The sequence below is a fragment of the Myotis brandtii genome, unplaced genomic scaffold (genome assembly GCF_000412655.1).
Source record: "Myotis brandtii unplaced genomic scaffold, ASM41265v1 scaffold995, whole genome shotgun sequence".
Taxonomy (NCBI): domain Eukaryota; kingdom Metazoa; phylum Chordata; class Mammalia; order Chiroptera; family Vespertilionidae; genus Myotis; species Myotis brandtii.
The window spans coordinates 348,730-372,294 of NW_005372150.1; the positions used below are offsets into that span (position 1 = coordinate 348,730).

At 51.1% G+C, this 23,565-nt stretch overlaps 1 protein-coding gene across 3 annotated transcripts in view; it reads right to left on the reverse strand.

Moving 5' to 3' along the window:
- Nucleotides 1–23,565, reverse strand: part of IQSEC1 (IQ motif and Sec7 domain 1) — a 205,731-nt gene that overhangs the window by 139,558 nt on the left and 42,608 nt on the right. Inside the window, exon 1 of one of the 3 annotated variants that reach the window (XM_014533627.1) lies at nt 9,772–9,905. The exons of the other annotated variants lie outside the window; for them this stretch is intronic. Coding sequence (XP_014389113.1) covers nt 9,772–9,839 — 68 coding nt within the window. The 5' untranslated portion in view covers nt 9,840–9,905. Of the gene's footprint in view, nt 1–9,771; nt 9,906–23,565 lie in introns of those variants that run through there. 3 annotated transcript variants of the gene reach the window in all.

A 23,565-nucleotide genomic window follows, 5' to 3' on the forward strand; every position in this document is an offset into this window, starting at 1 on the left:
ATACATATATTGCTGATTAGATAAAAAATATATTGATCTACATAAGAAGATGACAACAACGAAAGCTAAGCTGACAGGGCATTGAGAACAAGGGGCTGTAGTGTACCACAGCTGCATCTCTTAGGCTCCTCCTCTCTCCAGGCAGGGCACCAGTCTCCATCCTGTAGTCAGTCCTCCATTCAAGCTCCAGAGGCATCCTTTTCAAGCTCAGATCTGCTTACTGAAAGGCCGAGGGGCAAATGGTTAAGAGCCTGGGCTTTGGGGTCAAGCAGATTTAGAGTTTGAGGCCATTTGCTAATGGTATGACCTTGGACAAGTGACTGCATCTCCTTAAGCCTCAGTTTTCTTATCTGCAAAATTGGGATCATGAGACAGGAAAGGAGAACCCAGTCTGGAAAGACAGTTTAAGCCCCTGAATCAAAGTGTATCTGAAGCCTTGTCTATTTTAGAAATAGAAGGTAATAAATTCAGTCTTTGGCTTAGACCAGTCTGGGTTTTCTTATTTTTCTATTTTTACCAAAAAAGTACTGGTTAATACAACCTTCCTGCTCAAAGCCCCCGATGGCTCCTCTGTGTCCACAGACAGACTCTAGCACTTGGTTCTGGAGTCCACCTGCCTTCCTTTTTGGCCTCAACTCTGGGTGGCCCATGCCACCCAAATCTGATAGCTGTTCTCTAAACACACCATGACACAACTTACAGGTTCTAAAGTCTCTTTCACTCTCTACACTTGGTCAGTTTCTACTCACACTCCAGACCCAGTTCAAATGTTGCCTCCCCTGGAGACCCCCCTAAACATCCCTCCACTACTATGAAGTACCAGTGACATCTACCTCGGGCCTCCCACCACTCTAATTATATCCCTGAGGTAACAGTCACTAGTTTTTTCTTTTCCTCTTCAACAATCATTGTCTCACTGTATGATTGAAGACGTGAACATCTTGGATTGATTTGGGATTAGACCAATTCAAAATTTGGTTTTAACTCACCAAGTTCATTTTCTGAACCCCAGATCTGGCTGGTGCACACAAGGCTAAAAGACCTAGCACCTGCCATTGGGGGTTTATAGTTTGAACAAAACACAGCATGGATGGAACTAGAGAGCATTATGCTAAGTGAAATAAGCCAGTCAGAGAAGGATAAATACCACATGATCTCACTCATTTGTGGAATATAATGAACATCATAAACTGATGAACAGGGACTGATCCAGAGACGGAGAGGCATTGATTGGACTGTCGGGCCTTGGAGGGAAGGTAGGGGAGGGCAGGGTTAAGGGGGAAAGATCAACCAAAGGACTTACATGCAAGCATATAGGTCTAACCAATGGACACGGACAACTCTTAATCAATAAAAAAAACCAAAAAAAAAACCCCACAATTTCCCATTTGGCTCAAGTCCAGTATTGCAAAGATGACAATTTTTAAAATGTTATAATCAAACCAAAAACATGAATTTTACTTAGGGATAATAATCACTGACATTTATCAAGCAATTGCTTCATCATTGCATACAGGCATGCTCATGCATATGTTATTTAATCCTCACCCTATGAAATACTATCCTCACTTTACAGATGAGGAAACTGAGTCTCAGGGAGGTATCCCCAAGGGGTTAAGCACCAAATGGGGAACTGGGATCTGACCTCCATCTTCCTGCTTCCACCCTTTGCTGTTTTTCCCTGGTGATCTCAGCCATGCATGAACACACTGTTTGGGGGCAGCTTGGAAGTGGTTTAAAAATATACCAATTAAAGCACAGAACCAAGCTGGTTGCCTCTGGTTGCTCACAAGCAGGTGGTATGCACACCCCCTTTTGCAGGGGTTCTTTCGCTTCCCAGTGCATGCTCAGCCTGTGGCTATGATGTACCCCTGTTTCACAGGCATTGTGTTTCAGATTTACTATGTTTGTTTCCGGCTGCCAGTGTGATCAGAATGGTTAGTCTGCTGGGAAGGTATTTCAACACACAACTGTTTTGAATATAGTGACTTCCTCATAGGTCTCTGCCACAGCCTGCATCCCAGTAGCCTCTATTAAAAACATTTTTTTTAAAAATTTATTTCAGAGAGGAAGGGAGAGGGAGAGAGAGAAACATCAATGATGAGACAGAATCATTGGTCGGCTGCCTCTTGCAAGCCCCACATCAGGGATCGAGCCTACAACCCGGGCATGTGCCCTGACCAGGAACTGAACCAGTGACCTCTTGGTTCATAGGTCAATGCTCAACCACTGAGTCATGCCGGCCAGGCCCAGAAGCCTCTCGATGGCAGATGAGAAGCCACTGAATCTGGCCAATTGATGAGTCCCAGATTCTAAGTTTATGGGGAAGCATGCTTGGTTAACTTATTTAGGAAAGACCTTCTGTTCCAGCAACACCTGTTTCATTCTCTGCAAAATGGAGATGAAGAACCTCCAGGGGCTGTTGTAGGGCTGGAGTGAGGCATCATAGGGAAAGTGACAGGCATACAGTAGGTGCTCACTATGTGCATTCTTTCTTGTCCTCCCAGCCTTGAAGCTGGGGCCAGCTTTCACTCTCATGCAACCTTGGCTCACTAGAGTCATCAGGGGCTCTACAGAGAGGTGAGCCTTTGCCCACCAAGGTCAGGGAGCAGCCCTGAAGCTGTCATCCTGCAGCTGAACGTCCCCCCACCCCACCTGAGTTTTGGGGGCCAGTGGGGCAGGCAGCCCCTTCTTTAGCACTGGAGTCCAGCCCACTACTGATGGAAAAACTGAGACCCAGTGATAGGGAAGTTGTGAGTTCACTCACCCCTGCTCTTGCCCCCAAGAAAGAGACCATATGATGCACTGAGGGGCTCAGAATCACTCTGGGTTTAAACCCCAGATCCCCAATTTACACCCACTGTGGGACACTGAGCAGACATCCTAACATCACTGGGCCTGGGTTTCCACATAACCAACAGTGGTAGTCATTCTCCTTTCTATGTTGTTGTGAGGGTTAGATGGAGAAGCAGGACTCAGTGGGGAAACTCCCTGAGGGACAGGTGGCCCCAGGTCTCCATCTCATCAAAGGGGGCTTCCCAAGGGATAGTGCCAAAGAGCCTCACCGGATCTCATTCTGTGTGTCCAAAGCTTCCCACCAACCTGGGGACACCCACCAATGCCCTCAAGGTTCTACTCTGGATTATTTCAGAAAGAGTTGAAGTTGTTAGTGGGTCATGGGGCTCCAGGGTACACTGCACAGATGGGGAAATGGCCCTGGGGAGCACTGAGGGAGAGACCTGATCAATGCAGTGTCCTCTCAGCACAGAGTCAGCCCCAATGGACTGACGGATGGCAGGAACCACAGGTCCTGGAGCCTGGGAAGCCTTCTGTTCCCTCTGCCTGCACCCTGTGTCCTCAAAGCTTATGCTCCAGGGAGTGAGAGGCAGTAGTTGAGGAAGGAAACAGCACCAACCATACTGCAGGGGCCCTGGCAACTGTGTGACCTCAGAAGGACTCAGTTTACTCAGCGTAGAGTCTGTCTTTCTTAGAGTGGTTGCGAGGTGCCCAAGCAAAGAACCAACCAGGCCTGGGGCTGGTCTAATGCCCAGGGCTGTGAAAGAACATCCCTCTTGCAGCTAAGGCTGCATTCCAAGCAGCTGTGGGGAAATACCTGGGGTTCCTGAGCCTGAGTGCCATCATGTAGTGAGAAGAGGTCACAGAAAACAGTTCCAAGAAGTAGCATAAACCCTGACAGGAGCCTGAAGACCCTAACCACAGAAGGCTGCCCTGACAGTCAGCAGCCCTCACAGGTTCCTCAGGTAGCCGAGACCCCCTCCCTGCCCTGGGCCAGGCAGCAGGTACTCACAGTGTCTCAGGGGATGGGGTGGAGGTCTTCCTGGAGCCCCAGCACCCTGCCTGCCTCCAACGGCCCCTGGGGACAAGATGTGGGCCCTCCCCACTGCCGGGCCTGACGTCTGACTTCCTCTCTGCTCAGCCAGCCAGCATCCAGGAAACCACACCCTGGGGGGAGGGTGCCAGGCACCCTGGGGCCCCCACCTGCCCTCCTGCTGGGTCCCAGACACTGCCCAGGGGGCTCTTTCAAGGTCTGGCCAGTGCAAAAGGCCCCTTCTGCTTCTCTGTCACCAGGCAGGCCCAGAGGCTCTGGTCAATAAATAATACAGCTCCCTTCCTGGCCAGTCTCTCGTGGCCTATCGTGTTTCGGGGCCACTCTAGTTTCTTGAGGCTGCTTTGTTCATAGCACCAGGCCACACTGGGTCACCAGCCACGTTGGCGCTAACACTCTCACTGAGGCCAGCCCGAGCACGCAGGACAAAGGCAGGTCCAGAGAAAGACTGCCCTACTTATTCTGAAAGCAGCTTGAGCCCAAATGGACCCGGGTGGCAGTCAGCCTGGTCTCTCAAGGCCAGACTGGGCTCAGAGGCCTCCATACACTCAGCTCCCCACCCTGGTGGTACCACCTGGAGAGCCCTTTCATCCCTGCCCCTCTGCCTGGCCCATCCCCCATTTCTGGAGGCCTTACCCAGGCCCCTCCTCCTAGAAGCCTCCTCCCCTATCTGCATTCCCACTGCCAGCCTGGTAGTCTGCCTGTGTGTCTTCTTTAGGTAGCCATCATCCTCTCTGGACGTGGCTGCTGCCTCCTGACTAGTCTCTCCACCCCCTCCCCCCACCCCCAGTCCCTGCCCCTCTCTCTATAGCAGCCGTGGGCAAACTACGGCCCGCGGGCCAGATCCGGCCCGTTTGAAATGAATAAAACTAAAAAAAAAAAGACCATACCCTTTTATGTAATGATGTTTACTTTGAATTTATATTAGTTCACACAAACACTCCATCCATGCTTTTGTTCCGGCCCTCCGGTCCAGTTTAAGAACCCATTGTGGCCCTCTAGTCAAAAAGTTTGCCCACCCCTGCTCTATAGCCTTATTTCCTCACAGCAATTTGAGTGATTGTTTTAAATCAGAAAGCACATCTTGTGATTATGCTGCTTAAAACCCTGCCTGTCTCTCCCCTCACCCCAGTACATTCTCAAGACCCTGCCAAGTGCACATTCCTTCCCACAGTCCCTACCCAGCCTTCCCACTGTTCTTCAGGCACCCTCCTGCCTCAGGGCCTTTGCATCTGCAGCTCGCTTTGTTTGAAACACCTTTCTCCAAGTCTTTGCAAGATCACTCTTTCCTGCTACTCATCTCAAGGCCACCTTCTCAGATGAGCCTTTTTTTTTTTATTTTTAAAAACGGCTGTTTTATTAAGATATAATTCACACTCCATAAAATTTACCCCATTTAACATGTACAATTCAATGATTTCAGTATATTCACAGAGTTGTGCAAACATCATAATTTAGAACATTTTCATCATCCCCAAAAGAAACCCCATATCAATTAAGCAGTCATTCTCATTTCCCCGAGCTCAGCCCTAGAGCTGAGCACATCTCCAGCTCATCTGTCTCCGTGGACTTGACTGTTGTGGACACTCACTCTGTAGTCTTTTGTGTCTGGCTTAGTTCACTCAGCACAATGTTTTCAAGGTTCATCCATGTCATATCACGTCAACACTGCATTCATTTTATGACTCCATAACATTCCATTGTATGAATAAGCCCACATTCAGTTTATCCACTCATCAGTTATGAGAGTTGACCACTCTAGGTCACATGGCCCCTTCTGCTGATCTGTCACCTCTTCCAGTTTTAGCCTCTGGCTTCTAATCCCTTTCTGGACATCTTCATTGATTTGTTTTGTTTATTGTTTCTCTCTTGCCTGAATGTCAGCCCCATGAGGCCCAGGCCATTCACCTTACACTGGGCTGTCCCCCAGGGCCTAGCACAGGCCTGGCACACAGTAGGTGCTAAGCCTTTTCCACCACCTGCTGCAGTTGCCTGTGCCCATGAAACTTCCCTGCTGGCTCTGAGCTTTCTGAGGACAAGTGCCTTACCCACCAAGAAGGGCCTCACCAATAACCATGACAGGAAACTAATAATGCAAGCCACTCGAGCCCTGGGTTCCTTGTCTGGTGGGGTGGTACTCCTCACAGGTGGATGTTAGGATGTATATTGAGTACCTGACACAGTGCCAGGCACAGCGTTAGGCCCTCAACCCTGCACAAAGACTCCTTATGGGGGCAGGCAATGGAGCCGCTTGGAGGGGGATGGAGAGGGAAGGCAGGCCTGCTGTGCTGACACAGCCATGAATCCCATGGATGCAAAGGTAGAGCGGCCACAAGAAGGATCCATGTGTGATTTGGGCAGTGCCCAGAGCAAGGGGGTGCAGGTCAAATGCTGCTGGGTGCTATACCCTGCCAGAGAGGGACAGGGATAGTCTAGCAGGAAAAGGAGATGAGGAGGGGACTGAAGACATCCTCAGCCTCAGGGAGTCCTGGCCACTGCAAGTTGTGCCAGGACAGGGGAGCAGATGGGTAGGAGGCCTGGCACAGGCCCCAGTGTGGTTATGTGGGGGAGGTATCATGGGAAGAGAGGTGCCAGCTCCAAGTAGGAAGGAATTTCTGTGCATCAGAGCTGCCCAGGCTAGGACACTGGAAGCCCCTGTCCCAGGAGGTGCATGTGTAAAGCCTCTACTGGGGGCAGCAAGAGGTTAATTGTTGGGGAAGCTCCCTGGAAGCTCCAAGACCCTGGCTGCCAGCTGCTCCCCAGGTCTCCGCCCCAGATGCACTACAGAGTGGGAGGGACTAGGGGGCAGGGTCTGCTCAGCCGAGGCCCCACCCTATCCCTACCCAGCATCACAGGCAGCTCAAATGCCCCACTGGCCCTCAAGGCACAAATCCTTTGTTCCTGAAATAAGGCCAGATGCAAAAGTGATTTTCCTGTCTGACCCCAGAGGCTAAGGGTTGCTAGTACCATAGGCTAAAGTCTGTGACAGACAGGCTAGAGGTGTGTACGCAAAGACAGGGCCACAATGTAGCACCCACCCCACCCTGGCATCAACTCATTTAATCTCAGAACAACTCAGAAAGGCTTTTATGCAGTAGAAAGGGGCTGAGACAAGTTTCAAACTCAGCTAGGCCTGACTGCCAAGTCCCTGGTCTCCCCACTTCATCGCTCTGCCTCCCTCCATGCTGAGACTCAGAGGGAAGAAGGGGACAGGAATCCCAGGGATGCCGTCTACTGGGTGCTGAGTCAACAGAATCCATTTGGAATCTTCCCCAAAAGCCCACTCAGCAGGCACTGTTCTCACTTTACAGCAAGGAAACAGGCCCAGAGAAGTTAAACAACTTGCCCAGTACTGCATAGCTTACAATTGGCTGGTGCTGCCTTTGGACCTGGTGTGCCCAACTGCTAAGCTGTTCTGTCCAGGAGATGGGCCAGAGCCAGAGGAGCCCCTCTCAGGGACTTCAGGCCAAAGTCCTAGAGACCCTGCCCCTGCCTTCTTGGCTGCAGTCATCAAACCCCTGGGCGGTGGGACAGGGCTGGCTGGCGGCAGCCTGCTCCCCACTCACACCTCACGCTTTTCCAGATGTGAGTAGGACCCAGCCAGGGGCGATAGGCTCATGGAGGGGAGGGTGGGGGGAGGGAATGTGAAGACGCAAGTGGAAAACTATGCGCTGTCTGATCACACCCTCCAATTTGTCCCTGTGGCTGCCGCCAGCCCTGCCTGGGCCACAGACCTGTGACTCAGGTCTCCCCCAACAGCTGAAGGGGTGAGGATCCCCACAAGGGCCAGCTCTGTCTGTCTGACTCAGGGAGTGGTTTTAGCCCTCTTGGGGGTCCCCAACAAGATGGGGTACAGGTCTGAAGAGCAGAGTGTGTTTCCTGGAGCTTTTCAAGGCCCATCCTCCCCAACTAACCTTGGAGGTGCCCTGTATTTATGGGTGCTAAGTGAGGGTTTGGGGCAAACCCAATGCCAATTATGGTCCCCACACCCACCCAACTGATGGTGAGCAGCCACCCTGCCAGTACTCACAGCAACCCTTTGGTGCAGGCCTGCCTGTCACCACTGTCTGGCTACTGGTGGCCACAACACTCAGTCAGCATTTGCCATGAGCCACACAAAGCTCTGCCCCACAGCCCCGTGGAGTAGCTCTGCATGATGCCCACTCTGGGGATGTGGAAACTGAGGATGGAGAAGCCAGTCCGTGGGCTCCGGGAGCCAGTCTGTGCTACTCCTTGTCAGAGAGGGTGAGACCCTGGTGCCATGCCCATGCATCTTGTAAACAACCCCTGAGGTTTCCAGAGCACCAATCCCCAGAAACCATGGAAAGAATGAGACACAGGAAAATCCAGCATGGTTACAAGGAAAGACACATGGCACACTCGCCCCTGCCCAAGGACTCCTCCCCTGCCTGCCCTGGCCCCCAAGAGGTCTTTCCCAGGGCCTAAGGAGAGACAGGTTGCCTCTGACTCAATCCAGGATGAGCTTTCCTCTCTTCATTACAACAGTTAGCTGGCACCCCCATCCACAGAACCTCTCAGCCCTCACTACCCATCGAGTTAGAGGTCAGGGTCCCAGACACTCTCACCCAGAGGCAGAGACAACTGTAGCCATTGTAACAATGGCTTCTTGTCATAGTGAGAGGGAATGTGTAGCTGGGTTTCTCCTTTTCCTTTGGCTGCCAGGAAGCTCAGCAATTTTCACCTTAGGATGCTACATATATCTATTCTGCTCTATTTTACTCTCTAGATCATGACACTCTGTTCTAAATTGTAATCTTCCTGGTCCTGATGTCTTATTATTTAATTTATTATAGGTATTTTCTATAAACTGTCACAAATATTTTGGGAAGGAAGGGTGGAAGGATGGGAGGAAGGAAGGGAGGAAAAAAAGCTTTAATATATACCAAGTAATGAGAGTGGGAAGAAAGAGGGAGACTCTTCTAATCCCTTACCCTTTGTAAAACTCCCCTATAAGCAAAGAATATGCTCTTAGGTAGCATCCAGGGAGATGCGTTCCAAATAGGTGGCTATGTCTTTAAGCCCCTCCCAGATGTAAATCCTGGCATCTCCCCAAGCTCCTTTATAGGTGAGACTGAGACCCCAGCGTTGCCTGAGCTCACACGGGATCCAGCTTCCTGCTGCCTGGTCTGGGTCCTCTCAGCTGGCTGGTCTGGGCCCGCCCATCTCCACTCCAAGTGCAAGACCCCCCACCCCCACTACCACCCCGTCATACCTCCATCTGACCAGCTTGGAGGGAAGCACACCACCAACAATAGCGGTCAGCACTTCCCCCATGCCTGGTGTGCCGGGCCTGTTCTTTGTATGTTACCTCATTTCATCCTCACTAATCCTATAAGGAACTGCAGGTGGGAAACTTCGGGCCAAAGAGGTGAAGCCACATCACAATGCTGATAATGCCAATGCCAGTTTTAAACTTAGGCAGCCAGGTGCCTGAGTCTGCCACTGACGGTCATATAAAACAGTTCTACACTGTGTTCTGAAGGAAAGGGTAGGAGCCTCATTTTGAGGGCGGGTAAGGATCAGAGAGGGTAAAAAACAGGGCCAAAGTCACACAGCTGTGCTCAATGCCCCTGTTATGTAACAAATGCCAATTCCCATGCACACTGGGGAGTTTGCCAACCACACTGTATTTGCCACTGGCATCCTCCAGTGGGCACTCAGGGTCCCAGCCAAGTGCCTGCACATTCCCTGCCCATCCTTCCATTCTCCTCCCTCCTCATTAGAGACTCTGAGTTTCTCCAGAGAGTGCAGGGCCTTTCCTGCCCTCCATCCTTGCTCCCCCTATGTTGGGGCTGTCCTGGACCTCCTAGAGCCAGGTAAACTAGCCAGCCTGGTGCCCCCCCTTCCGGCACCCCCGACAGAAGGTGGCCAGGCAGAGCTGTGTCCACTCATGCCCCTGGTACCTGAGGGTCCTCACGGAGATGCAGTACTTCCACATCAGGCTCCACACGGCGCTGCCACCACCCTTCATGCCTGGCTAGGTGGAGGGGTGAGTGGCCCAGGGGCCCATGGCCACTGCCCTCCAAACCTGGTCTTCTCTCAACCAGAGGCTGGCTGGAAGGAGTCACCTACTTCTTCATGGTGGGAAGAAGAAAGAAAAGACCCAAAAGCCAGGGGAGAGGATGAGACACTGCTCCCACAGGTCCTGCAGCTCCCAGCCACTGGCCTTGCTGTTCCTGGGCCAGCCGCTGTGTGCTGACCATCCACTGCTTCAGACCCTCCTGGCCAGGAGGCCCTTGCACACCAGACTGTGGCTTCTGTATAACCTAGTGCCCACCTCCTGCCAGGAGACGGCAGTGGCTAGGGGCCAGGGCAACAGTGAGTCACTTGGGGTGGAACCTGCAAGGGGTGTCCGCCTGTGAGGGAAAGCACACAGCTGGGTTGCCGGGAGCCCTGGGGCCTGTCCTGGGTCCAGAGGCTGGTCTGGGAGGGGAGAGGCTGAGCCTGAGAGGGAGGAAGGTAGGCGGGAGGCGAGGGCGGGCCCACATCCTCCCCCATTTCCCCAGAGGCCTAAACCCAACACCCGTCTGCCTGCCCACAGCCCGGCCCACCAGAAGCACTGGCCAGGACAGAAAGAGGCTGTCCGCCTGCTCAGCTCCTGGAGGAAGCTTGGGTAGACAGAAAAAATAAAAACAAAATCAGGGCTGCTTCCTGGGAGAGTGGCCAGCCCCTGAAGGTCTCTCTCTCTGGTGAGAGATGCCACTTCTAACCCTGACCAGGTCACCTCCCACCGTATGAGGTGCTGGTGAGGGAGGTGGACTCCTCTTTAGCTTCACAACCTCAGGCTCGCAGAGCCCTGGACACAGGTCCAAACCACTCATCTAATTATCCCAACAGCCTCATGAAGTGGATGTTATTACCAGCCCATTTTACACATGCGAGAACGGAGGCCTAGATAAACAAGGGAAGTCACAGGCCTAGTGATGGAGATGGGGTTTGAACCATGGCAGTCTGGCTGCAAGCCAGCTCCTCTCTGTAGAGATGGGGAGTAGATGTGGGCTGAGGGCTGGGGCCCCTCTGTGCAGCCCTGGGGTCTAGAGTGAGCTGAGTTTGGGCATTTCCAGATTGGGGCCCCAGATGGAGTTTCCACCCTCAACCCCACCAGCTGCTCCCAGCCCAGCCCAGGGCAGGCAGCTGGGCTGCCCAGCAGAGCCCCCAGGGAGAATGACTCACAGATCAGGATCTGTGCTCATAAAACCTACCCCAGGAGGTCCCCCAGAGGGCAGGTGGGCCCAGATCCAGGCCCTTGACGTCATGTACAGCTGCCAATGCCATCATGTCCCATTTCACCCATGAGGAAACCAAGACTCAGAGAGGGGCATCCCCTGTCCACAGAGGGGTCTCCAGGTCAAAGCCTTGTTCTGTCCCCAGGCACCCTGCCGTGGCCTGTGCAGGATGGGAATTCCACCTCAGATTCCAGCCTAATTCCCACAGCAAGGGACAGCAATTGCATGCTCATCTGTCTCCCAACCAGGAAAGAACTTTTAATCTGAAAGCAAGATGGGTTTCTACAAAGGCTGTGGCTTCCCTGGGGACCTGGGAACCCCAAGTTCTCTCTCCTCATCAAAAGCCACCACAGTGGATCTCCCCCTGCCACAGGCACTTCTCCACTCCACCCCACCCCACCCCACCTCACCCAGTGGCTGGACCTTCACACTTATCAAGGCTGCCCATCCATCACGGGTCTCTCCTGACTCAAGGGAACACTCCCTGGGCAGAGCCTCCCTGTCACTTTCATATTGGCTGCACTTCCTGTGCCACAAAGTAAGATCTCCATTCACGTTTATCTGGTCTGTCCTACAGACGTCTGTTGTGGGTGGAGGCAGCCCACTCACTCTTACATTCACGTATCTATCCTTCTCCCGCCTCTCCAACCAACCATCCATAAACACATTTATTCACATATACATACACATTTACCTATCTCCCTCTCTGCCTCCCTCCCTCCCTCCCTCCCTTCTTTCCATCATCCATCTATTTATCCCCTCATCAATCTTTCCATCCATCCCCTCACTCACTCCCCTCTGGCCTGGGCTGGTCCCTTGTCCATTCAGGGTCAAGAAAGAGGTTGTAACAACCTCTTTCTCTTCCCAAGACATCTTCCTGTATCCTCCTCCCAGCATCCCTGTCAGTCCTTTGCCTCTCCCTTGGAACCCTGTGTTTCCATACATCGGCCTGTCACATCCCTGGCAAATTTGAAGTTTCTCTCTCTCTCTACCCCAAGGTTCTGACTTCCCATGTCTCCTGGGCCCTACAGCCCCAGGGACACCCATCACTGTGCTTGCTCTGTGCTCAACTCAGTCATGCTTAGCACCTGATAGAGAGAGGCAAGTGGCACTTTGGCCCTGGAAGTGATCTCAGAGACAGGTGTCATTTTTAGGACCAGAGGCCCAAGATGCTTGTGGGGGCCCCTTCCAAGTTCCTCTCCTGGAACATGCCCCTGTCACCAAAACCTCTCCAGGGCCTGGGACCTCACTTCTTTGTTCATCTTCTTGGCTTCATCCACCTGTGTTTGTCTCCTTTCTAACAGCATCACATTAGGGCTTCCCTCTTCCCACTTTACAGATGGGGAAACCAAGGCACAGAAATGGGTGTGGCTTTCCCCAGCTCCCATAGGGCCGTGGTCGGCAAACCGCGGCTCTAGAGCCACATGCGGCTCTTTGGCCCCTTGAGTGTGGCTCTTCCACAAAATACTACGTGCGGGTGCGCTCGTACAGTGCGATTGAAACTTCGTGGCCCATGCGCAGAAGTCGGTATTTTGTGGAAGAGCCACACTCAAGGGGTCAAAGAGCCGCATGTGGCTCGCGAGTCGCGGTTGCCGAGCCGCAGTTTGCCGACCACTGCCATAGGGCATTGCTTACTTCTCAGAAAACTGCTTTCTTGGTTTGGATGGCTAGGGGGACTTTTTGAGGAGTTAGGACAGCCTTGGGGTGGGTCTGAGTACACCGAGGAGCTCAGCAAGCCCGCCCAGCGGAGCCGATCTGTGAGCCATCATTCATGTTCTTGAAGATCCACTGTTAGAAGACCTGGCAACCCCCACTCCATAGCCATCACTCTGGTCCAGCCTCAAACCTGAGCAGCACTGTGCTCCCCCACCCCCCAGCTCACCCTGCTCTGTCCCAGGGTGCTGATGGCAGCAAAGGTTGTTATACAGCAGAGTGCCTGGTGGGGGTTGCTTGGGGTGTGCTGCCCCCCACCCCCACTGTTTAAAAATATATATATTTTTATTGATTTCAGAGAGGAAGGGAGAGGGAGAGACAGATAGAAACATCAATGGTGAGATAGAATCATTGAACGGCTGCCTCCTGCACACCCCATACTGGGGATCGAGCCTGCAACCTAGGCATGTGCCCTGACTGGGAATCAAACTGTGACCTCCTGGTTCATAGGTTGACGCTCAACTGTACCGCACTGACCAGGTTCCCCCCAGTGTTTTCACAACTGCTCTCATCATGTCCTCTCTCAGCTTTGCCACAGTCCTGGGGGCGTCATTATCCCCATTTTATGGATGAGGAGACTTGGGGTCCCGGTGCTCTGAGATCTCCTGGATGTCAACTGTCACACTCCATCCGTCCACACCACTGACAGTGGCTTATCCTCCTTATTCATCTCGGCCTCTCTTGTCCCCACAAAGTCATCTCATCGAGCGGAGCCTCAGTTGATCCCTACCTCCTGCTGTGCTGAGGAGTAAGCGGTGGCAGGCCTGCAGCACGGTGTGGCCCTGGATGCAGGACTTCACCTCTCAGGGTCATCTTCTGTAGGACACCAGCTCTCATTTCAAAAGCACCTGGCACTGCTGGGTGCTTAGTGACTGGCTGTCCCTCCTCCTGTAGGGGGGACCCACAGCAGGAGGGCCACAGTCAGTCAGCAGGAGGAGGCGAGTCTGCATGGAAACAGTCACCCCTCAGCTGCTCCCTCTCCCCACACAGCCACAGCCAGGCTCTACAGAGAGCTGGCCAGCACTCCACTCTCAACCTGGTGACTCACAGCCCACTGGGGATGACGTCACTGCCGCTCAGGCAAGAAAAAGATACATTTGTTCCCTGGGAAATGCCAACACTGTGGTGAACTTGGCCAACTCAGGGCTTGTGGTTACCTGAGGGAGGTAACAACTCCAGGATGGGTGGCAATGGGTGAGGACTCTGTTTAGGAGAATGTGTCCCTCTGGGGGCCAAGTGAGGGTCTATGAGCTTTGGGCCAGCCTCCAGGCCTAGCTGGGTTTGTCCCCTTGACTTGCCTGTGAAGAGTGTCTGTGGTCCTTAGGGCTTTGAAACCTCCAAACTCTGCTTTATGTCTGCCTGTCTCATCCACAAAAATGGTGCATTCTACTCCATTCCGGGCCTGTGAGCTGAAGGGGATGGTGGGTTTTTGAGGCTGTCAGCGCCACCCACTCACTAGGTCTCTGTGTGCCCTCTCTAGTGGTCTCTCTACCTCTGGCCCATATCCCACTGCCCACCATAGAGTCATTCTAACACCCACCACCCTCCCTCTCCATGGCAGACCTTCACCTACAAAAGAAAGGCCAAGCCTTGGCTGGGCATCCAAGGCCATTTGCTGCGTGCCATCTGCATTGAGCTTCTGGACACCTGCAAGCTGCCCTCTGAAGCCACACACAGAGCACTCTGGGGCCTCCTGGCCGACCTGCCTGGAACCATTCTGCAATTCTGGGCCAGATTCTCTCCACCGCCCTGAGACTGATTCTCCACTCTGCTCCAGGCCCATGGACAGCATCACCAGGCTCCTGTGCCCTCAGTTTCCAGTGGGTGAGGCCAGTGGGAAGCTTAGGCATGACAGCAGGAGGCAGAGGAGTGAGTGGTCAGTCAGTGTTCACTGCCCCAGTCCTCCTCTCCTCAGCGCCTCTGAGTCACAGAACCTGGTGGGCAGCCCTTTGCACATAGCTCTCTCTCCTTCTGGGTTTACATAACCATTCCCTCCACAGCCCAGGTGCTACACCTTCCTCTGCAAGCTCCCTTAACCCCCACCCACCCACCTCTGCAAGATGAAGCCCCAAACAGCCAGTGTTACATACTGACTTCCATAGTTGAACTCTTTTAGTGAACTTGATGTATCCTGCCATGGCCCAATATACTGTCCTTGAAGGTGCAACTCAAAGGTCATCATATCTACGATGCCAAATATTCATTTGTTGTTCCTTTATCCATTCAACATACACTGATGGGCTCACTGTGTGTCAGATACCAACTGAGGACTTGAAGAAGGCAATGGACCTAGGAGGGCTGACATTCTGGTAGGAGCAACAACGAGCACCAAGTGAGCTAATATACAAAAACTAGAGGCCTGGTGCATGAAATTCATGCACGGGTAGGGTCCCTAGGCCTGACTGGGGATCAGGGCTGATCTGCAGGACGATGGGTGGGGCAATCGGGGTGGGGGAGGGGCCCACTGGCACCTGACTTGGCTGGCCTGAGGCCTGCAGGCTGGGGGCAGCTCCTGCATTGAGTGTCTGCCCCCTGGTGGTCAGTGAGCGTCATAGCGACCGTTCATGCGACCGATAGTTCCACTGGTCCTTCCACCAGTCGTTCTGCTGTTCGGTCTATTTGCATATTAGGCTTTTATTATATAGGTTGACTTTCAGTAGTAATCTGTGCCATGAGGAAGACAAATAAAGCAGATAATTTCTTTTGGTGACATGCTTCCCCTGGATCCCTCCTTTCCCACCCACATTCTCTCCATTCCCTAAGCCTGGGCTGTAACATTTCGCCCCTTGCACGCACATTACCTGTGTCTGGGTCCCTCACCTTCACTGAGAGCCCGTGGAAGGTGGGGAAAATTTTCCATGCAGCTTAGGTCTTGGCACACATTACCCAAATGAGCCTCCACAGTAACTGTAGGTAGTTGTGGTTTTCATGATCTCCTTATACAAATTAATAAGCCAAGGTTCAGGCACCTTGCCCAGGGTGATGTCTAAACCAGGCTCTGCCTATCTGACTCCAAACCCTGAGCTCTTTCTCCTGCTTCAGATTGAGAACAAAATGGATCACAGTCGTTTACATTTGCAGACTTCCAGAGGTGCCAGAGTAGGGCCAGGAGAAAGGTGGACACTAGAAACACACACCAAGTGGCCTGAACATGAAAACCCGTAATCTTCTTGCTTCTGAAGTAGCATTTGCCTTGTGAGAAGTGGGTGCTGGGATGTCCCTGTCTTCCAGATGGGAAAGTGGAGATGCACAGCTAAGAGCTTTGGGTCTTCTGGGACCACTGGGGGGCTCCGGGGCTCCTGGCCTCCTGGCCTCCTGGGCGGCTGAGTTCTGCCACCTTGTCTCAGGCTAGGAGGCCACTAACACTTGTCCCAGGCCACTAGGAGGCTCAGGGAGCAGGCAGGGCTGGCTACTGACTCACACTGGGTGTTTGGGAAGAAGCCAGAGAAGTCATCCTGGGGAGCCTAGGAGCCAGCATCCATGTCCCGACTGGCCATGCAGAGCCTCGCTTTGCTCACTATGCAGAGAGGAGGCCGTCGGGGAAAGGTAACAGCAAGGACCAGGGGCAGCTGATGTTTGCTTGGCTTCGGATGGTAGCCCTGGAGGTGGGGACAAGAGATTGTATTCTATTTTTTAATTTAATTATTGGGGTGACATTGGTTTATTTATTTTATTTTTTAAAAATACATTCCATTGGTTTCTTACAGAGAGGAAGGGAGAGGGACAGAGAGCCAGAAACATCGATGAGAGAGAAACATCGATCAGCCGCCTCCTGCACACCCCCCACTGGGGATGTGCCCGCAACCCAGGTCCATGCCCTTGACTGGAATCGAACCTGGGACCCTTCAGTCCTCAGGCCGACGCTCTATCCGCTGAGCCAAACCAGTCAGGGTGGGTGACATTGGTTTAAAAGTATATAGGTTTCAGGTGTACAATGCTATAATACATCATCGGTATACTGTATTTGTGTGTGTTCACCACCCCAAGTCTCCTTCCATCACATTTATTTCCCTTTATCCTTTCCTACCTCCCTCCAGCCCCTTTTCCTCTGTTAATCACTGTACTGTTATCTATCTATGAATGGTTTTTTTTTTCTTAATTCCTTCACCTTTTTCACCCAGCCTCCCAACCCCTCCCCTCAGATTGTATTCTAGAAACATTCTCGAAGCATAGCTAGTGGGAGTTGCTGATGGATAAAGGAGCAGGGCAGAGGAAGGGAGGAGTAGTAGACAGTGCCTGGGTTTATGGGCTGAGCAACTGGAAGAACGGAGGCTCCACTGATAGTGATGGGGACAGCGAGTGTGGAGCAAGTGTGGAGGGGTGATCAGGTGGGACAGAGTGGTGGAGACTATGCCTGGTCTAAAGGGATACTCGTTGCTATAGGAAGGCAATCTCTGGTTTTTTAGAAGTCAGAAATCCCAATTTTTTGCATAAAAGCCCTTGATTTTTAGATATTTGCAATAAATTCAAATTTAAAATGTCATATGGGCTAATCCCATCAGGCCAAATAAAGCACATCTGTGAGTGTCTGGCCCACTCACCCTATAAGATTCATTGAACTCCCACTTTCTTCAGGAAGCTGCCCATGCTGGGTCCAGCTCGGGAGACTTGTAGTGCCCGCAGCCCCTGTAAGACTGAACAACAACAAAAACAGACTGGGAGTGATCTGGGAATGAATGTGGGTTTGCTCATCAGTTTCTTGTGCCCCCAGCAAAGGATTTGGCCCAGAGGAGTTAATGAGAGACTATCTGCTGAATGAATGAACAAGTCTCCCACGTGATCCCCCTGCCTTTCATTTTGCAACTGAGGAAACTGTGGCCCAGAGAAGAGACATGACCTGCCCAGGGTGGGATTTAGGGTAAGGGCCTGCTCACTGTTCAGCCTCTGATTCTGAGCTGCCTCTGAAACCAGGAAGACAGAAAATATGAAGATAACTGTACACAGAGGGAAAACAGGACCCTGGGCAGCTCCTGAGTGTCCAGGGGGAGACTGCTCTGATATCTGTCTCTAGGAACCTGCTATGGTGGCTGTCAATTGGGGTGAGGGCAGAGCCAGACCCTAAGAGAGGACATCACTGCAGGTGGCCTGCCTGTGGGACTGAGGGAGGTCCTGAGGGCAGGGTTTGGTATCAGCAATCAGTCAAAACAACAGGGATTACACCCAGATCTGTCACATAAGGAAATCAGATAATGGAAGCAAAGCCCAATTCCTAAAGTGGAGGTGGAGAAATGGAGTCTCAGAGGTGTGAAGTGACTTACCTAAGGTCACAGAGCCAGGGAGTAGCAGGTCTAGGACTCTGAACAGGGGCCCAACTCTAAGACCTGCCTCTATCCTTTCTATAATGCTGTGCTCACAAGCATGCAATCCTTACAAGCCATTTTACACACCTCCACCCCTCATCCCCCAAATGGGGAGAGAAATAGAGTCTGCCTCCAGTGGGCTTCATGAAGACCAAACACATGGAAGGAGCTGATGCTGGGCGAAGCCACGTGGAGGATTATGAATATAAAGCAACACTTTTCTTAGCCTCTAGTTTCTAAATTTTTGGGGGGTGTGACAATCTTTAAAACTTCCAGGGAGAGATGTTTCACTATCATCCAATACTAATAATACCTAATGGTTACTGAGTACTTTCTGTAGCCAGTACATTTGATTAACTCATCTAGTCATTAGGCCCATCCTATGAGGTAGGTACTAATATTATCTCATCTGTAGGGTGAGGTACTAAGGCACACAGGGTTTACAAACATGCCCAGACCTATACAAATAGGAAATGGCAGGGCTAGGATTTGAACCCAAGCATTGTGCTCCAAAATCCACACTATAACCACTATATATACAACTTTCCTAATCTGGCATGGAAGTCCTTCTCTAACCTAAATATTTTTTGCTGCAGGTTGTGCCATTCCCTAGCTCCTTCTTAGTGCCCCCCCTCCCCAAGTAAATCTGCTTTCTTTGAACCCCATCCTTTGCTGAAAGGTCTAAATTCTTTGGACCCTTGCTCCCAGCTACCTGGGTTCTAGTATGCAGGTCAAGATACCCCAAACAGTAACTGTCTCCTTGGCCATGTGTGTGTGTGTGTGTGTGTGTGTGTGTGTACACACACACACACACACACACACACACACACACACACACACACGAACCTCCTTCAAAGAGGACTGGTATGCTGGGCCAGGACATTACCTCCTCAACGGCCTTCCTGCTTCCTTTCTTTTTCTTTCTTGTCGCCCCCTCCCCCTTTCTTTTTCATCTCTGCCTCAGGGCTGTTTCCCAGTACCTAGACCTGTCCAGCTCAGTCCCTTGCCTGAATCTTCTCCATTGCTTCTCCATGCACAGACAGGTCCCAAGTTCATTCTCACCCCACCTTTGTAGTGCAGACTCTCTCTGTGGACATTCTAATATTTAATTTAATATTACTTGATATTTTCTATTAAAATCAACCGGCTTAAAAAATTGGCCCAAGTCTAAACAAATTTCCTGATCTAACTCCTAGTTAACAGCAACTATGGGAGACAGAGGCACAGGTTAAATGACACTACTGGGAGAGATGATCAGCCCTAAACTGAATGTGGGACATGCTAAAGGCAAATGGCCCGGTTTCTTCAACAAATAAATGGCAAGGATGAAAAAGGAGGGGGGACTCCAGGTAAAAGGAGACTTAAGACACACATGCAGTGTGTGGCTATCATTAGGATCTTGGTTTAAACAAATAGACGGCAAAAAGACATTTTTGGAGACCCTTGGGAAAGCTGAACATGAAAAATAGTGGAGCGGGTGGAGGAAAAATGAAACCTGCCAGGGGTGACTCATGGTGGGACCCTGCTTCCAACTACACTTCAAATTTACAATAAAATGTTAAAACAATGCACAAAATACCAAATTAACTGGCTTTCACCCTTGAATACATTTGTTTTAAAAGGAAACTTTATATCACTCTCCCAAGTGGAAAACGAGTATCACTTGCTGGAAGTAGAAGGTTACCATGAAAACAAGACAATGCTACTCAATTTCAAGCAGATACTGTTTCCTGCCAAAGGTGCTGGGCTTAAAACCTGCCCTATCTTTGTTCCTAGGAAGTTCTGGGAGGGAAGTGAGCTTCCTCTCATTGTGGCCCCACCTGTATGGGAGCACTGCAGGTAAAGTCCACAAAACACATGTCCTCACCTTCTGCTTTTCCTCTGTCAGAGAGGAAGCAGTGACAAGCCTGAGGGCAGATCCACCCAGCTGGTGGAGCCTGCAGCAGAGGGGCTCCAGGGGCACTCTGAGCATCTACAACAGCCTGAGGCTTCCCACATCACACAATCAAAAAGCTTCAGAGCCCTAACCGTTTGGCTTAGTGGATAGAGCATCGGCCTGCGGACTGAGGGGTCCCAGGTCCGATTCTGGTCAAGGGCATGTACCTCGGTTGTGGGCACATCCCCGGTGGGGGGTGTGCAGGAGGCAGCTGATCGATGTTTCTCTCTCGTCGATGTTTCTAACTCTCTATCCCTCTCCTGTCCTCTCTGTTAAAAAATCAATAAAATATATATTTTTAAAAAGCTTCAGAGCTGGGGTACAGAGGAAGAAACTGAGGCCCAGAGTGGAGCAGGCACTATCGAGGGTTATATATCAAGTCTGTGGGGGAAAACCTGGAAGGACAGACTCAAAGTTTTCTGACCACTGAAACTTTCCTTTGTTCACAGATATTTATTGAGCACCTACTGTGTGCCAGGCATGGGGAATGGGAGGTTAGAGGTGAACTGACAAAGTTCCATAGAACCAACATTTGGAGGCTAGGGATGGAGGGGACAAATGATAAGCAAACAAATAAGATAATTTTGGTGTTGGTGAGCGTGATAAAGAAAACAAGCTGGGCGACACGAAAGATGACAACTAGAGGAGGGTGGCACTATGCTAGACCAGGTGATCAGGGAGGACCTCTCTGAGAAGGTGACATTTGAGCTGAAAACTGAAGGACTGAGAAGGAGGCATAGGGGCGATGTGGAGGCAGAGGGCTCCAGGAGAAGCGAGAGCCTGAGCACATGCAACCAGCCCGCAGTAACTACTGGCTCTTTCTTTTTAACTTAATATTTTGAAGTAAGTCCAGACTTATGGAAAAGTTGCAAGAAGAATACAAATAATTTTTGTATATCCTTCACCTGTTAATATTGAACCCCATTTACTTTCTCTCTCTCTCCCTTTCTCTCTCTCTCTCTCTCTCTCTCTCTCTCTCTCTCTCTCTCTCTCCACACACACACACACACACACACACACACACACACACACACACACACATGCTTTTTAAAAAGAAATTGTTTGAAAGTTGCCCACCTCAAGCCCCTACTACTTCAGAGTATCTTTCCTAAAAACAAGGACATTCTCTGACATAAACACAGTATGATTTTCAAAGTCAGGATATTAACAACAAATTCTCAGATCATATTCAGAGTTACCTGATGATATCCTATGGAGAAACAATCCCTGATTCTTAAGCCTCCTTTACAAATAGACAAGAGAAATGCATCCTCAGGAAAGCCTTCCAAAGAGAAGCCCTCACCTGGCCTTTGGAAGTAGACCATGCGGCGTGTGGACAGGCCTGAAGCAAATGGAAAATGTGCACCCTACACATACTCACCAAAACAGCTGCCTGTATTTTGAACCAAGTGAAGAAAGCGAATAAGCTTTAAAATAATATCTACTGCCCTACATTACCCAAATCATTTGCACATCATTGTCAGTCCTCATAACTACCCCCCCCCACCCACACACACCCACACACACACCCACACCCACACCCACCCACACACACACACACACACTTGGCAGGGCCAGGAAACTGCTGTGCAATGACAGGGGTTGTAAATCAGACAACAGCCTGTCTTCATGTACAAGTCTGACATTTGGTTTCCTTGATTGCTGAGTTTTTTGGGGGGGCATGCCTCACTCTAACCCCAGTCCTAACCGCCACACGTCAGCCACATCGGTTCTGCTGAGTATACAGGGCGTGTGCACATACACTGTACTTAACAGCCTCACGATGAGCCTGAGAATGGGTCCCTATACCATTTCACAGGTGGAAAACAGAGGGCCTTGGTAGTTTGTTTGGCTGCCATAACAAAGTACCACTGGCTGGGCAGCTTAAACAACAGGAAACCTTTCTCACAGTCTGGAGGCTGGAAGGTTGCTATCAAGGCGTCTTCTGGCGGTTTCTTCTTCTGAGGCTTCTTTCTTAAGCACGTAGACAGCCATCTTTTCCCTGTCACATGGTAGATTAGTCAGGGCCCTCGAGAGAAAGAGAACCAATTGGATATGTGTATGTGTATTTATTTTAAGAACTGGCTCCCATGATTGTGGAGGCGGGCAGTCCCAGGATCTTCAGACGGCTGGTTGGAGATCTTGAACTCCAGAACTTCTAGGAGAGCCGCTGGTGGAGCTCCAGCCCCAATCCCAGGAGGCTCAAGGCCCAGCAGAGCCAATACTTCCGCTTGAGTCCAGGTGCAGGAAATACTCATGTCCCAGCTCGAGGGCAGTCAGGCAGGAGATCATGTTCCCCCTTATTTAGCACTTTTGTTCTGCTCAGACCTTCAATTTTGGATGAGACCTACCCACACTGGGGAGAGCCATTTGTTTTACTTAGTCTACCCATTTAAATTAATCTCACCCAGAAGCAAGTCACCCCCACCCCTGGCCCAGCCAAGTATACATATAAACTGAACTTCAGACCTGGCCCCCTCTCTGTGGGTCTGCACCCTAACCTCCCCCTTATAAGGACACCAGCCACATTGGAGAAGGCCAGCCAGTGACCCCACTTCACCTTTACTGCCTCTTTAAAGGTCCCGTCTCCAAATATAGTCACATTCTGAGGTCCTGGGGGCTAGAATATCAAAATGTGAATTCTGGGGGACGTAACTCACCCCACAGCAGGAGAAGGGACTTGTAAGCACTCGGGCCCAGCTCTTTCCCTCCTCTGAGTTTGCTGGGCATTCAGAGCTCCTTAGGTTGGCATGGCCCTCTCCAGGCAGGCTGACCCATCCATCCATTGCCAAGATACAGCTGAGGTGCAGACATCACTCAGATGGATTACTCGCACACACCAAGTCTGATAGTCACGGAAGGCAGGAAGTGTTTCTTGGGGATGGGACAGCCAGTAAGGTCTTGTCCCAGAAAGAATATTCCCCAGAATAAAATCTTCATGAGATTAACACCCATTTCCTCCCCACCACCCACCCCTTGGCCACCAGAACCTGGAACTACGCAGACCTTCCAGCTCGGGATGCCTGATGCCGAGGAGAGTTATGGTGGAGTCTCACACCACTTACAGTGTTCTCCTCTCTTCACCTTTCTCTCTTTCACTCCTTTATACATTAAAAATGTCTTCTGGCTATATATATATTGATTTCAGAGAGGAAGGGACAGGGAGAGAGAGATAGAAACATCAATGATGAGAATCATTGCTCGGCTGCCTCCTGCACACTCCCTATTGGGAATCCAGCCTGCAACCGAGGCATGTGCCCTTGACTGGAATTGAACCTGGGACCCTTCAGTCCACAGGCTGACGCTCTAGCCAAATCAGCTAGGGCTATTCTGGCTTTTAATACCAAGTATAGATAAGAATGTAGAGACACAGGGACTCTCCCCACTGCTGGTGAGGACACACGCTGCTAGAGAAACTTTGGAAAACAGTTTAGAAAAGCCCAGTAATGTTGAAGTATTTGCATAATGCCCTGATAAAAACCCTACAGAAACTCCATACGCGCACAGGAGATGTGCAAGAAT